The sequence below is a fragment of the Oncorhynchus masou genome, chromosome 13, assembly GCF_036934945.1.
Source record: "Oncorhynchus masou masou isolate Uvic2021 chromosome 13, UVic_Omas_1.1, whole genome shotgun sequence".
In the NCBI taxonomy this organism is placed as follows: domain Eukaryota; kingdom Metazoa; phylum Chordata; class Actinopteri; order Salmoniformes; family Salmonidae; genus Oncorhynchus; species Oncorhynchus masou.
This window is the reverse complement of record NC_088224.1, coordinates 15,652,873-15,669,048: the sequence shown is the minus strand read 5'-3', so window position 1 is coordinate 15,669,048 and position 16,176 is coordinate 15,652,873. Positions and strand designations below refer to the sequence as shown.

Genomic DNA, 16,176 nt, shown 5'->3' with positions numbered 1-16,176 from the left:
CTGGTTAAAGAATAGGGCATCATGAGAAGATTTATGTCATGAATATTAGCAGCTATTTTCTTTCTTCAATCTCACAGGCGTCATGTTTTAGTCCTCTTTTTAACAAAGGATTGGTTACATCTACCTAATGAATATCACTGATTCCTTCCTTTCTCAGGCAGTAAAATCACTGATTCCTTCCTTTCTCTGGCAGTAATAACACACACACACGCACACACGCACTTGACTCACAGGATGGGGCGTGACTGGAAGTCTTCTTGGTTCATCCTCTCAGACTGGCGTATCTTCAGGATCTCAGTATAACTCAGGTTCTGCAGGCGACTCTTCAACTGGTCCAGGGAATTAGGCTTCTGTGTCAGCGCTCGCATGATCTGCTCTCTTACCACCTGCATCACCTGGGAGGAGAAGAAAGAGGGGGATTTAGACGAGGGGAGAGATGGTAAGAACTTCGATGTCTGGATAGGTAGAGAAGGAAAATCTAGGCTACACATTTGGGTCCGGTTTCCCAGACAGATTCTTAGACCTGGTCCAAAAGCATTCTCAATGGAGGTTCTTCTTTCTAGGACTAGGAGGAATCTGTGTCTAGGAAACATGATGTGATATAAATACGCCATTGTGCAAAGGCACATTAAATGGAGGGAAACAATTATTTACTCGCACACATACAGTTATATGAATACATATCACTTTCACGTCACTGTTCGGAGCTTTCGGGCAAACATCCCATCTCCTCAAAAAGTTTGCTCTTGAGGACGTTTGCAGAGCTCCTGAGGGGGAGAGAGCCAAGGAACCTCTGGGAAACAGTCATTTAAACAGAGCACAAAACACTAGAGAATTGTATTTACTTTATTTAACAAGGCAAGTCAATGACGGTCTACCCCGACCAAACCCGGACGACGCTGGGCCAATTATGTGCCGTTCTATGGGACTCCCAATCACGGCCGGATGTGATACAGCCTGGATTCGAACCAGGGACTGTAGTGGCGTCTCTTGCACAAAGATGCAGTGACTTAGACCCCTGCGCCACTCGGGAGGTCAGAAAACATTTTTCTTGCTGCTACAGTAAAGAGCCCTGGGGACGAATGGTGCGGATGGCAACTATAAACCCGGGTAGTTTGACTCCTGGATGCTGATTGGCTGAAAGCCGTGGGATATCAGATAAAATACCAGAGGTATGATGCAAAATTACTTGTTTACTGTTCTAATTATGTTGTCAACAAGTTTTTAATAGCAATAAGGCATCTTGGGGTTTGTGGTATATGGATCATTTACCACGGCTAAGGGCTGTATCCAGGCACTCTGCATTGCGTTATGCATAAGAACACCCCTTAGCTGTGATATATTTGCCATATACCACACCCCCTCAGGCCTTACTGCTTAAATAACCCACACACAGAAGCATGTGCACCACTCACACAAACGGGCACACAAGGGCGTCGGATTGAGTCACTAATGGTGAATAACTCCATTGCCAGTTTATGGGGTCAGAGGAGCACATAATGTGTGCTGGTAAGGGGATGGAGAGCCACTTCCCAGTAGATAAATCATAGAAGGTTTTATCAGTGCACATTTTGTAATATAGTCCAGTGAATCTTCCCGCAGGGGGAAAGGGCAGGATAAAGGGGGCTAATTTTATACTGCCTAGCCTCCTGTAATACTCTGCATGCATCAGTGGAGAACATTCACTCAACGCATCCCTAACACTTGCTTATCCATTCGTATTGTCAGACTGTGGGAGAGAATCACGAGGCATGCCACTTCATCAGAGATAGAAAGTCAGAGGGCGCAGGATACTGTTGTATCCTTCAATCCTGGCTATAGCCACATTCTGCTGAATGGCTTCCTATCAGAACCACTAGATGACCTCCTGTCCTGCATATTATAATTACAGTATATGAGGCGGCAGGGTAGCCTAGTGGTTAGGGTGTTGGACTAGCAACCGTAAGGTTGCAAGTTCAAACCCCCGAGCTGACAAGGTACAAATCTGTCGTTCTACCCCTGAACAGGCAATTAACCCACAGTTCCTAGGCCGTCATTGAAAATAAGAATTTGTTCTTAAATGACTTGCCTAGTTAAATAAAGGTAAAATAAAATATAACTACAGTAGACTACTCTCCAGTATGTTTCATATTTATATATAATTACAGTACATAACTACAGTAGACTACTCTCCAGTATGTTTCATATTATATATAAATACAGTACAAAACTGCAGTAGACTATTATATGTTTCATATTATATATAATAACTACAGCATATAACTATAGTAGCCTACTGTACAGTATGCTTCCTATTATATATAGCTACAGTATATGACTGTTTCATATATATAACTACAGTACATAACTACAGTAGACTACTGTATGTTTCATATGATATATTACTACAGTAAATAACTACTGTATCTTTCATTCACAGTACAGCACAGAATGTCATCATTAAGGAAAGGACATACGGAAAGGAAGCTAGCCTGTGTATCTATTCACCAGTAAGATTATCTAAGCCTTTTGTTATGAAGTTGCACCCTCGTGCTGTTGTGATGCTAGAACAAACTATAATCACACCCTCGTGCTGTTGTGATTCTAGAACAAACTATTAGCCCATCCGACTACCTCATCCGCATATTGCTTTTTTTTGTTGCTCCTTTGCACCCCAGTATCTCTACTTGCACATTCATCTTCTGCACATCTATCATTCCAGTGTTTAATTGCTAAATTGTAATTATTTCACCACGACAGCCTATTTGTTGCCTTACCTCCCTAATCATACTTAATTTGCACACACTGTATGTAGACTTTTCTATTGTGTTATTGACTGTATGTTTGTTTATTCCAAACAACTCTGTTGTTTTTTGTGTTGCACTGCGTTGCTTTATCTTGGCCAGGTCACAGTTGTACATGTGAACTTGTTCTCAACTGGCCTATCTGGTTAAATAAAGGTTAAATAAAAATTAAAAAATAAATTGGAGATGTTGGTTAGAGCTGCCTTGCACTATAAAAAACACTCACAAAATGTTAGTTTGCTATTCACAAGAAGCATTGCCTGATATGAGCCATGCGTTGAACAAAAGAGATCTCAGAAGACCTAAGATTAAGAATTGTTGACTTGCATAAAGCTGGAAAGGGTTACAAAAGTATCTCTAAAAGCCTTGATGTTCATCAGTCCATGGTAAGACACATTGTCTATAAATGGAGAATGTTCAGCACTGTTGCTACTCTCCCTAGGAGTGACCGTCCTGCAATAGCACAGCACATAATGCTCAATGAGGTTAAGACCAATCCTAGAGACAGCTAAAAACTTACAGAAATCTCTGGAACATGCTGACATCTCTGTTGACAAGTCTACGATACGTAAAACACTAAACAAAAATGGTGTTCATGGGAGTACACCACGGAAGAAGCCACTGCTGTCCCCCAAAAATATTGCTGCACGTCTGAAGTGTGCAGAAGTGCACCTGGATGTTCCACAGCGCTACTGGTAAAACATTTTTGGGATAGAAACTACAGTTGAGTTGTTTGGAAGGAACACACAACACTATGTGTGGAGAAAGAGAGGCACAGCACACCAACTGTAAAGTATGGTGGAGGGAGCATCATATTTTGGGGCTACTTTGCTGCATCAGAGCCTGGACAGCTTGCTATCATTGATGGAAAAATAAATTCTCAAGTTTATCGAGACATTTTGCAGGATAATGTTAGGCTATCTGTTCACCAATTGAAGCTCAACAGAAGTTGAGTGATGCAACAGGACAAAGACTCAAAACATAGAAGTAAATCAACAAAAGAATGGCTTCAACAGAAGAAAATACACATTCTGCAGTGGCCCAGTCAAAGTCCTGACCTCAACCCGATTGAGATGCTGTGGCATGACCTCAAGAGAGCAGTTCACACCAGACATCCCAAGAATATTGCTGAACTGAAACAGTTTTGTAAAGAGGAATGGGCCAAAATTCCCGCTGACCCTTGTGCAGATCTGATCCGCAACAACAGAAATGTTTGGTTGAGGTTATTGCTGCCAAAGGAGGGTCAACCAGTTATGGGTTCACATACTTTTCCCACCCTGCACTGTGAATGTTTACACGGTGTGTTCAATAAAGACATGAAATCCTATAATTGTTTGTGTGTTATTAGTTTAAGCAGACTGTGTTTGTCTATTGTTGTGACCTAGATGAAGATCAGATCAAATTTTATGACCAATTTATGCAGAAATCCAGGTATTTCCAAAGGGTTCACATACATTTTTTTGCCACTATATATGTTTTACTTGTGTGAGTGTAATGTCTACTGTCATTAATTTATGACTGCTTATTTCCCTTTTGTTTGCTATCTATTTCACTTGCTTTGGCAACGTAAACATGCCAATAAAGCCCTTTGAATTGAATTGAAATTGACAAAGGAGGGAGAGAGAGGAAGAGTATACACGTCTGTGTGTGTGTGTGTGTGTGTGTGTGTGTGTGTGTGGTTGTTGTTGTTGTTGTTGTCTGTGGATAGAGGCGATTATAGTGCAGGATTCTGATCCAAAAAGCTTAGTGAAATCTTCCCAAAGAAAACTGATCCATCGCCAGGGGTAAGAAATAAAAAATGGATAGAGGGAAGACAAGACATCACGAAAGGAATACAAATATGAAACAAGACGAGACAACACAGCACCCAAAACCCTTCAGACTAGGGCTTCAAGGTTGTTTTTTTTTTTTTTTTTTTTTTGGGGGGGGGTAATCCTCTCAAAAAAAAAAGAAAAAAAGTCGGCATGAGCTCACAGAGAAACAAGTGGATATGGCCCTACTTCAAATCCACTATTTGGGCATCCATGCATACTGTTAGTGAGTGCCACAAAGAGGAATTAAAGGAATTATCCCATTTATACTTCCAGATTTGATAAGCCGGTGGCATCACCAAATCCTGACATCACCAAATCCTCATAACTTCCCAGCTGATTACACTCTTTAATCCAGGTTTATCTTCTGGGATGCAAATATGTTCCGCTGTGGTAATCACAGGGCTCTGAGTAAAACTTGGCATAACAATGACCTTGGAAAACAAACAAAAGACAGGGAGGGGAAAACGGAAAGATAATAACTGCACTGTCATGTTTCCAGATACAGTACGACTGGGTCGTTATCTGGAGCGGTGAACGGTTGAACCCATCTCTGTTACCTCTGTAGCAGGATTACGTAACCTTTTGTTGTTTAGATGTTTTGAGAGGTATGACCTCCCCTACTCCCTTCTATTTAGTAGACAGCATTCATCAGGCTCATGTTCATTAGGGAAAACATGTTGAAATAGGAAAGGTAATAATGCTGCACTGCACATCCCTGAACTCTTCCCACCTCAAACTCTCTCTATTAGGCTGTTGGTCTCGCCATACATTATTGTTGTTAATCCTAGTACTCCTCCGCTGCCAGTAACCCCCAAAAAGCAGAGGTGAGAATTCGCCTGTCACTAATCATGGCCCTTTCCTCTCTCCACTGTCACTTAACACCCCACCCACCAGACAGTCAATAGGGGGAGAAAGATAGCCAACAGGGATAGATGCCAATACTATAAAGTGACATTCTTTCCAATGGCCTATTTTCATATCCTAGTGGAGGTACTAAACTCCTCTCCTCTACACTCTTATCACCTTTCGGCCTTCAGGGGGAAGAAAACAGGGACAAAACCTAAATACTCAGTTTCATCCTATTCTCTCTGGAAGAACAGAGTCCTGATGGGAGGATACTTTAGACACACCAATGTCTCCTGTTCCTCTCCTGTCTGTCTCCCCTAAAGAAGATTTATGTCCGGTAGGTTTTGATTGATTGTCCTCCTCCAAGACTGACTGACTGGCAGGGACAAAGACATGCAGACAGGGAGACAGAGAGAGCTGTATAGTGACCGACCGTAATCAGGGACAGACCAGATGTATCACTCGTGTCCAAGAACCCTCCCATCTCCGCTTTTAATTACAATCTTTTTATTTTTTTCTTTCACCTTTATTTAACCCGGTAGGCTGGTTGAGAACAAGTTCTCATTTACAACTGCGACCTGGCCAAGATAAAGCAAAGCAGTTTGACACATACAACAACACAGAGTTACACATGGAATTAACAAAACATACAGTAGAAAAAAAAGAAAAAGTCTATATACAGTGAGTGCAAATAAGGTTAAATAAGGGAGTTAAGGTAATAAATAGGCCATGGTGTCGAAGTAATTACAATATGGCAATTAAACACTGGAATGGTAGATGTGAAGAAGATGGATGTGCAAGTAGAGATACTGTGGTGCAAAAGGAGATAAATAAATAAATACAGTATGAGAATGAGGAAGATAGATGGGCTGTATACAGATGGGCTATGAACAGGTGCAGTGATCTGTGAGCTGCTCTGACAGCTGGTTCTTAAAGCTAGTGAGGGAGATATGAGTCTCCAGGTTCAGTGATTTTTGCAGTTCGTTCCAGTCAGTGGCAGCAGAGAACTGGAAGGAAAGGCGACCAAAGGAGGAATTGGCTTCGGGGGTGACCAGTGAGATATACCTGCTGGAGCGCGTGCTACGAGTGGGTGCTGCTATGGTGACCTGCGAGCTGAGATAGGGCGGGGCTTTACCTAGCAGAGACTTGTAGATAACCTGTAGCCAGTGGGTTTGGCGACGAGTATGAAGCGAGGGCCAGCCAACAAGAGCGTACAGGTCGCAGTGGTGGGTAGTATATGGGGCTTTGGTGACAAAACGGATGGCACTGTGATAGGCTACATCCAGTTTGCTGAGTAGAGTGTTGGAGGCTATTTTATAGATGACATCAAGGATCGGTAGGATGGTCAGTTTTACGAGGGTATGTTTGGAAGCATGAGTGAAGGAAGCTTTGTTGCGAAATAGGAAGCCGATTCTAGATTTAATTTTTGATGGGAGATGCTTAATGTGAGTCTGGAAGGAGAGTTTACAGTCTAGCCAGACACCCAGGTATTTGTAGTTGTCCACATATTCTAAGTCAGAGCCGTCCAGAGTAGTGATGTTGGATGGGCGGGCAGGTGCGGGCAATGATCGGTTGAATTTCACAGTTCTCCATCAAAAATTCTCACACACTCGCATAAACACACACCAGTCTCTGCATACAGGCTCATAATTAAGTCTCATATTTATTCTCCAATTGTAATTACAAGTGATCTGTCATTCTGTCACATCAGTGGATTAACCATGGCCATTTGGTGTGGCCCAGGACAGGAGTGACAGGGGTGACATTGATGAACTTTGACAAGGACTGTGTGTGTGTGTGGGGGGGGGGATACATTTTGTTAGTCCCCCCGACGTCAAATGCTATTTCTAGGGGGTTTAGGATTAAGGTTAGAAATACTGTTAGAATTATGTTAAGGGTTAGGGTTCGGAACTAGGGTTAGTTTTAGGGTTAGAGTTAGGAGCTAGGGTTTGGTTTAGGTTTTTGGGTTAGGATGAGGAGTACGGATTAGGGAAAATAGTATTTTGAATAGGACTGAATTGTGTGTCCCCACAAGGTTAGTTGTACAAGACTGTTTGTGTGTGTTAAAAGTCAAGCAGGGGCTCTGCCATAATAATACAGGAACAACTTCAATCCCTACAGGAAAGGCAATGAGTGACTCATTTAACAAAATTGTTAGTACTTACTGGTTTCAATTCAAAATGACATCAGTTGTTGAGAACTAGGTTATCTATCTACTTTCAGATATCTGTGGTTTGTGACTCATTCACCCTCCCAAACAGACCCATCCCATAAGGCTCTGGTCAAAACTAGTCCTCTATTTAGGGAATAGGGTGCCATTACAGAGGCAGCCCCAGTCCCATGGGACGGTCATTAATATTCAGTATTTAATGACACGTCTTGAGCAGGAAAACAATTCTGTTCTGTCCATGCGGCTCCACTCACACTAATTAACAGCTTGAATATTCATCCTATTTAATAGGAACACATGGTCCCTTCACAACATGGTGCTCATTATGAATCATTTATTAGACTCCGCTCAAAGACCAACCAGTCAGGCAGCGTTGCTCACAAAGCACCTTGACAGAGGTGAGCCTGACAGACTTCGGGGTCCTGTTCATTAAGCACCATATCGAAGAAAACAGACTGAAACAGGGAGGGACTACCTGGACTTGTCCAATAGGAAAGGCTGAGTTATGTCTTTGGTTACAAAACATTTTTTTAAAGTATCTGCCCTAATGAACATGACCCAGTTCTGAAGGTACACATTATCATTCCCATTCAGAATTCATCCCCCTATTTCTGAGAAAATTACAATGAATGAATGAACGAACCAACGAACCAACGAACCAACGAACGAGAGAGAGAGGCTGATGAATAGAATGAGTTGTGGCAATGGCATATACTTTACATGTTGTAGGTAAGTCACTGCACTTTCAATTATTTTCCCCTACATTATTCCTGATCCAACCTCACTGTTCTAACACAAGATACAGTACTGGGCCAGTATTCTTAAAGCGTCACAGAGTAGGAAAGCTGATCTAGAATCAGGTACCTCCTGTCTATTTGATCTTATTTATTATAATCTAAAAGGCTAAACTGATCCTAGATCAGCACCCCTACTTTGAGACACTGAAAACAGGCTCCAATGGCATTTCTGGTTCTTTCAGTGTAAAGGCGTGTGAATCTTTCTCAGTGCAGCAGTGTTACAGGCTTGCCCTTTCACTCTCGCTCTTTGTCCCCTAGAGACTTGTGAGAGAGAGTCTCTCTGCTAGGAGCAAGCATATATGTCAATGCATCCTGGCATCTGTGTGTGTGTCTGTGTGTGTTTCTGGCTCTCCAGAGAGATCATTCCTTACGCTTCAGCGAGGTTCTGTTTATTACTGCTGCATGATGTTGGCATTTTTAATGCATGCAGAGATTGTTTTATAGAGAGGGTGTCCATGCAGAGATTGTTTTATAGGGAGAGTGTCCAAACAGAGTTTGTTGTACAGGGAGGGTGTCCATACAGAGATTGTTGTACAGGGAGGGTGTCCATGCAGAGATTGTTGTACAGGGAGGGTGTCCATGCAGAGATTGTTGTACAGGGAGGGTGTCCATGCAGAGATTGTTGTACAGGGAGGGTGTCCATGCAGAGAAAACATGTTTAAAGGGAAGGTGTCCATGCAGAGAAACTGTCAAAAAAGGTATTCATCAAGAATCAGCTGATCGTGGCAACAGAACATGTACTACAGCGTACTATCTGTTTCACACACAAACTTTTGTAGGCTGTCATTTAAATAAGAATTTGTTCTTAACTGACTTGCCTAGTTTTATATATATATATACATATATATATATACACACACACACACACACACACACACATATATATATGTATGTATGTAAATACTCAGCAAAAAAAAAACACCCCTTTTTCAGGACCCTGTCCTTCAAAGATAATTCATAAAAATCTAAATAACTTCACAGATCTTCATCGTAAAGGGTTTAAACACTGTTTCCCATGCTTGTTCAATGAACCATAAACAATTAATGAACATGCAGCTGTGGAACGGTCGTTAAGACACTAACAGCTTACAGATGGTAGGCAATTAAGGCCACAGTTATGAAAACTTAGGACACTAAAGAGGCCTTTATACTGATTCTGAAAAACACCAAAAGAAAGATGCCCAGCGTCCCTGCTCATCTGTGTGAATGTGCCTTAGGCATGCTGCAAGGAGGCATGAGGACGGCAAATGTGGCCAGGGCAATAAATTGCAATGTCCCCCAGAAATATCTGGGAACTTGCAGGTGCCTTGGTGGAAGAGTGGGGTAACATCTCACAGCAAGAACTGGCAAATCTGGTGCAGTCCATGAGGAAATGATGCACTTAATGCAGCTGGTGGCCACACCAGATACTGACTGTCACTTTTGATTTTGACCCCTCCTTTGTTCAGGTACACAATCGTCCATTTCTGTTAAGTCACATGTCTGTGGAACTTGTTCAGTTTATGTCTCAGTTGTTGAATCTTGTTATGTTCATACAAATATTTTCACATGTTAAGTTTGCTGAAAATAAACGCAGTTGACAGTGAGAGGACGTTTATATATGTGCTCTGTTTAGGGAACAGGATGCCATTTGGAAGACGCAGTGAACTAAAGAAAAACATCATGGCCTCAGGCCAGGTGACTGTTCAGCATCAAACAGAGTACACACAAACCACATCTCTGACTGATATGACTGGAAAGGAGAAAACACACACACACACACACAAAGCAGTGTTCAAACAGAGTACACACAAACCACATCTCTGACTGATATGACTGGAAAGGAGACACACACACACACACACACACACACACACACACACACACACACACACACACAGCAGTGTCAAACAGAGTACTCATCTTTCACACACACAAATTCACGTCTTCAGGGTGAAGAAAATAACCCTTCACACAGCTTTTAGGACCCTTTGTAACGAACCATCTGAGCTCATCGGTGTCCTAGTCCGCATCACAAATGACACCCTATTTCAGTGTACTACTGTTGAACAGGGTTCATATGGCTGTGGTCAACAATAGAGCACTGAGTAGGGAATAGGGTATAATTTGGGATGCAGCCCTATAGTCCTAAAGCAGAGCAGTATCCGTTGCAGATATCTATTCATGTTAAGGGCAATTACAACACACACCCTTGCCCATGTCTACTCAATCATTCATGAGTCCATGTTGTACATGTACAGCTACTCTCTACTCTCCCCATGTTAGACAACGCAGCCTTCTGATTCAATCAGTATCAGAATCTTCAATCATTTAAATGTCCTCCTCTGTCATTGCTATGTGCCACCAGACATCATATCCAAAACCTACCACAACGTGACATCTAAATGTAAAGCCATCTACATCCCTGTTCAAATAGCTAGCTGCCGATTGCTTGATGTAAATGTCTGTTGATTTCCCCAGCCGTTATTTGTGTGCACTGCATTGGCCTTCTCAGCATGTGGAGACTGCCTGCTCTAACTGAGATGAGAGATGCCTCCTAGGGCCACAGTATACAGCAATGCCCCCACTCCCCTCCCTCTTTAATCTCAATCACTCCATTCTCCCCGTATCTAAAAGGAGGGTGGAGGGGATATTTTATTGTCACATACAGTACCAGTCAAACGTTTGGACACACCTACTCATTCAATGGTTTTTATTAATTTGTACTAATTTCTACATTGTAGAATAATAGTGAAGACATCAAAACCATGAAATAACATATATGGAATCATGTAGAAACCAAAAAAGTGTTAACCTCTTATGGCTGCAGGGGCAGTATTGAGTAGCTTGGATGAAAGGTGCCCAGAGTAAACTGCCTTCTTCTCAGCCCCAGTTGCTAATATTGGCATATTATTATTAGTATTGGATATAAAACAGTTTCTAAAACTGTTTAAATGATGTCTGTGAGCATAACAGAACTCACATTATAGGCAAAATCTCCAAACAAGAAGTGAGAAATCTGAGGTTGGTCGATTTTCAACCCAGCCCCTATTGAATTCACAGTGGGATATGGATTAAGTTGCACTTCCTAGGGATTCCACTAGATGTCAACCGTCTTTAGGCTTCTACTGTGTTGTGGAGCTGAATAAGTCCTAAATTAGTCAGGTTACTGGCAGAGAGCCAGGTCCTGGTCACGCACAATTCACATGATAGCGACCTGCGTTCCATGGCTTCTCTACACACAAAGGAATTCTCTGGTTGGAACTTTATTGAAGATTTATGATAACAACACCCTAAAGATTGATTCTATACTTAGTTTGACAAGTTTCTTTGACCTGTGATAACTTCAAAAAGTTATTTTGTCCGACGTTCAGATGGACCTGCATGAGCGTTTGGATTTGTATACCTAAGCCCTAAAAAAAGTAGCTACTTGGACATAAATAATGGACATTATCGAACAAATCAAGCATTTATTGTGGAACTTGGATTCCTGGGAGTGCATTCTGATGAAGATCAAAGGTAAGGGAATATTTATAATGTGATTTCTGGTTTCTGTTGACTCCAACATGGCGGATAATTGTATTTATTTTCTGAGCGCCATCTCAGATTATTGCATGGTTTGCTTGATGACAGCGTTGCACAAGCTTGGCATTCTCTCAACCAGCTTAATAAGGTACAGTAGTCACCTGGAATGCATTTCAATTAAAAGGTGTGCCTTGTTAAAAGATATCTTGTGGAATTTCTTTCCTTCATAATGCGTTTGAGCCAACCAGTTGTGTTGTGACAAGGTAGGAGTGGTGTACAGAAGATAGCCCTATTAGGCAAAATATCAATTCCATATTATGGCAAGAACAGCTCAAAAAAAGCAAAGAGAAATGACAGTCCATTATTACTTTCAGACATGAAGGTCAGTCAATGCGTAAAGGTTCAAGAACTGAACGTTTCTTCAAGTGCAGTCGCAAAAACCATCAAGCGCTATTATGAAACTGGCTCTCATGAGGACTGCCACAGGAAAGGAAGACCCAGAGTTACCTCTGCTGCAGAGGATAAGTTCATTAGAGCTACCAGCCTCAGAAATTGAAGCCCACATAAATGCTTCACAGAGTCTATGTAACAGACACATCAACTGTTCAGAGGAGACTGTGTGAATTTTTTAATTTTACCTTTATTTAACTAGGCAAGTAAGTTAAGAACAAATTCTTATTTTCAATGACGGCCAAGGAACAGTTAACTGTTCTGGGTTAACTGCCTGTTCAGGGGCAGAATGACAGCTTGGGGACTTGAACTTGCAAACTTTCGGTTACTAGTCCAACGCTCTTAACCACTAGGCTACCCTGCCTTCATGGTCAAATTGCTACAAAGAAACCACTACTAAAAGACATTACTAAGAACAAGATACTTGCATTGGAAAAGAAACATAAGAAATGAACATTAGACCAGTGGAAATCTGTTTGGTTCTAACGGCCGTGCCTTTGGGAGAAGCAGAGTAGGTGAACAGATGATCTCCACCTGTGTGGTTCCCACCGTGAAGCACAGAGGTGGAGGTATGATGGTGTGTGGGTGCTAAGGCACACTTAGCCAGTATGGCTACCAAGCATTCTGCAGCGATACGCCATCCCATCTGGTTTGCGCTTAGTGGGACTATCATTTGTTTTTCAACAGGACAATGACCCAACACACCTCCAGGCAGTGTAAGGGCTATTTTTACCAAGAAGGAGAGTGCTGGAGTGCTGCATCAGATGACCTGGCCTCCACAATCACCCGACCTCAACCCAATTGAGATGGTTTTGGATGAGTTGGACCGCAGAGTGAAGGAAAAGCCGGCAACAAGTGCTCAGCATATGTGGGAACTCCTTCAACACTGTTGGAAAAGCATTCCAGGGGAAGCTGGCTGAGAGAATGCCAAGAGTGTGCAAAGCTCTCAAAGGGTGGCTCCTTTGAAGAATCTGATTTGTTTTATACTTTTGTTAACTCCATGATTCCATATGTGTTATTTCATAGTTTTGATGTATTCACTGTTTTACTATGTTCTACATTGTAGAAAAATAAAGAAAAACCCTGAAAAACCCTGAGTCGGTGTAACAAAACATTTGACTGGTACTGTATATACAGTGGGGAGAACAAGTATTTGATACACTGCCGATTTTGCAGGTTTCCCTACCGACACAGCATGTAGAGGTCTGTAATTTTTATCATAGGTACACTTCAACTGTGAGAGACGGCATCTAAAACAAAAATCCAGAAAATCACATTGTATGATTTTTAAGTAATTAATTTGCATGACATAAGTATTTGATCACCTACCAACCAGTAAGAATTCCGGCTCTCACAGACCTGTTAGTTGTTCTTTAAGAAGAACTCCTGTTCTCCACTCATTACCTGTATTAAATGAACCTGTTTGAACTTGTTACCTGTATAAAAGACACCTGCCACACACTCAATCAAACAGACTCCAACCGCTCCACAATGGCCAAGACCAGAGAGCTGTGTAAGGACATCAGGGATAAAATTGTAGGCCTGCACAAGGCTGGGATGGGCTACAGGACAATAGGTAAGCAGCTTGGTGAGAAGGCAACAACTGTTGGCGCAATTAGTAGAAAATGGAAGAAGTTCAAGATGACGGTCAATCACCCTCGGTCTGGGGCTCCATGCAAGATCTCACCTCGTGGGTCATTAATGATCATGAGGAAGGTGAGGGATCAGCCCAGAACTACATGGCAGGACCTGGTCGATGACCTGAAGAGAGCTGGGACCACAGTCTCAAAGAAAACCATTAGTAACACACTACGCCGTCATGGATTAAAATCCTGCAGCGCACGCAAGGACCCCCTGCTCAAGCCAGCGCATGTCCAGGCCCGTCTGAAGTTTGCCAATGACCATCTGGATGATCCAGAGGAGGAATGGGAGAAGGTCATGTGGTCTGATGAGACAAAAATAGAGCTTTTTGGTCTAAACTCCACTCGCTGTGTTTGGAGGAAGAAGAAGGATTAGTACAACCCCAAGAACACCATCCCAGACGTGAAGCATGGAGGTGGAAACATCAGTCTTTGGGGATGATTTTCTGAAAAGTGGACAGGACGACTGCACCGTATTGAGGGGAGGATGGATGGGGCCATGTATCGCGAGATCTTGACCAACAACCTCCTTCCCTCAGTAAGAGCATTGAAGATGGGTCGTGGCCGGGTTGTGACTGGGTCTTCCAGCATGACAACGACCAGAAACACACAGCCAGGGCAACTAAGGAGTGGCTCCGTAAGAAGCATCTCAAGGTTCTGGAGTGGCCTAGCCAGTCTCCAGACCTGAACCCAATAGAAAATCTTTGGAGGGAGCTGAAAGTCCGTATTGCCCAGCGACAGCCCCGAAACCTGAAGGATCTGGAGAAGGTCTGTATGGAGGAGTGGGCCAAAATCCCTGCTGCAGTGTGTGCAAACCTGGTCAAGAACTACAGGAAATGTATGATCTCTGTAATTGTACACAAAGGTTTCTGTACCAAATATTAAGTTCTGCTTTTCTGATGTATCAAATAATTATGTCATGCAATAAAATGCCAATTAATTACTTAAAAATCATACAATGTGATTTTCTGGATTTTTGTTTTAGATTCCGTCTCTCACAGTTGAAGTGTACCTATGATAACAATTACAGACCTCTACATGCTTTGTAACTAGGAAAACCTCCAAAATCGGCAGTGTATCAAATACTTGTTCAACCCACTGTACATACACACCGGATAGGGAAACCTTGTCAGGGTGGAAGGAGGATCAAGGCAAACAGGCAGATGCAATAAAAATAGCTTGTCTGACATCACAAAAGGGCAGGAACAGGGAGAGGTTCAGAGAGAGGGGGTGTAAAGGGGTGGATAAAAAGAGAAAGGGTGAGAGAAAGAGGGTATAGATATATGAAGGTAGAGGAAGTAGAGGTAGAAAGAGGTAGAGTGGTAGAGAGAAGTAGAGTAGGTAGAGAGTGGTATAGAGGAGGTAGAGAGGGGTAGAGACGGGTAGAGAGAAGTAGAGTAGGTAGAGAGTGGTATAGAGAAGTAGAGGAGGTAGAGAGGGGTAGAGAAGGGTAGAGAGAAGTAGAAGGTAGAGGTAGAGAGGGGTAGAAAGTGGTAGAGAGAAGTAGAGGAGGTAGAGAGGGGTAGAGAAGGGTAGAGAGAAGTAGAAGGTAGAGGTAGAGAGGGGTAGAAAGTGGTAGAGAGAAGTAGAGGAGGTAGAGAGGGATAGAGAGTGGTAGAGAGAAGTAGAGGAGGTAGAGAGGGATAGAGAGTGGTAGAGAGAAGTAGAGGAGGTAGAGAGAAGTAGAGGAGGTAGAGAGAAGTAGAGGAGGTAGAGAGTGGTATAGAGAAGTAGAGGAGGTAGAGAGTGGTAGAGAGAAATAGAGGAAGTAGAGAGAGGTAGAGAAAAGTAGAGGAGGTAGAAGTAGAGGAAATAGAGAAAAGTAGAGGAGGTAGAAGTAGAGGAAGTAGAGAAAAGTAGAGGAGGTAGAAGTAGAGGAAGTAGAGAGAGGTAGAGTGGTAGAATATTTTATGTGAGGAAAAGAATGATGGAGAGGGAGGGAGGGAGGGAGAAAACCTGCCTGGAATGAGAATGTCTGGTGATCTCTGTGCTGGAGGAGAGGAGACTGACTGAAGGCTAGCTGACTTTTGTTCAATAACGAGCAGATTCTGTCAGTGTCAGGCAGAGTACACACACACACACACACACACACACACACACACACACACACACTAAAATTACTGCTGGAGGCGAGGAGATTGACTGAAGGTTTATGGGGAGGTGATGGGCTGT

General features: G+C 42.6%; 1 protein-coding gene across 4 annotated transcripts in view; it reads right to left on the bottom strand.

The window, feature by feature from the left end:
- The window catches only part of LOC135551783 (engulfment and cell motility protein 1), a 158,906-nt gene that overhangs the window by 23,756 nt on the left and 118,974 nt on the right, over positions 1-16,176 (bottom strand). For all 4 annotated transcript variants that reach the window (XM_064983008.1, XM_064983007.1, XM_064983009.1 and 1 more), the window contains one exon: positions 232-395. In XM_064983008.1, coding sequence (XP_064839080.1) covers positions 232-395 — 164 coding nt within the window. The remainder of the gene's footprint in view (positions 1-231; positions 396-16,176) is intronic.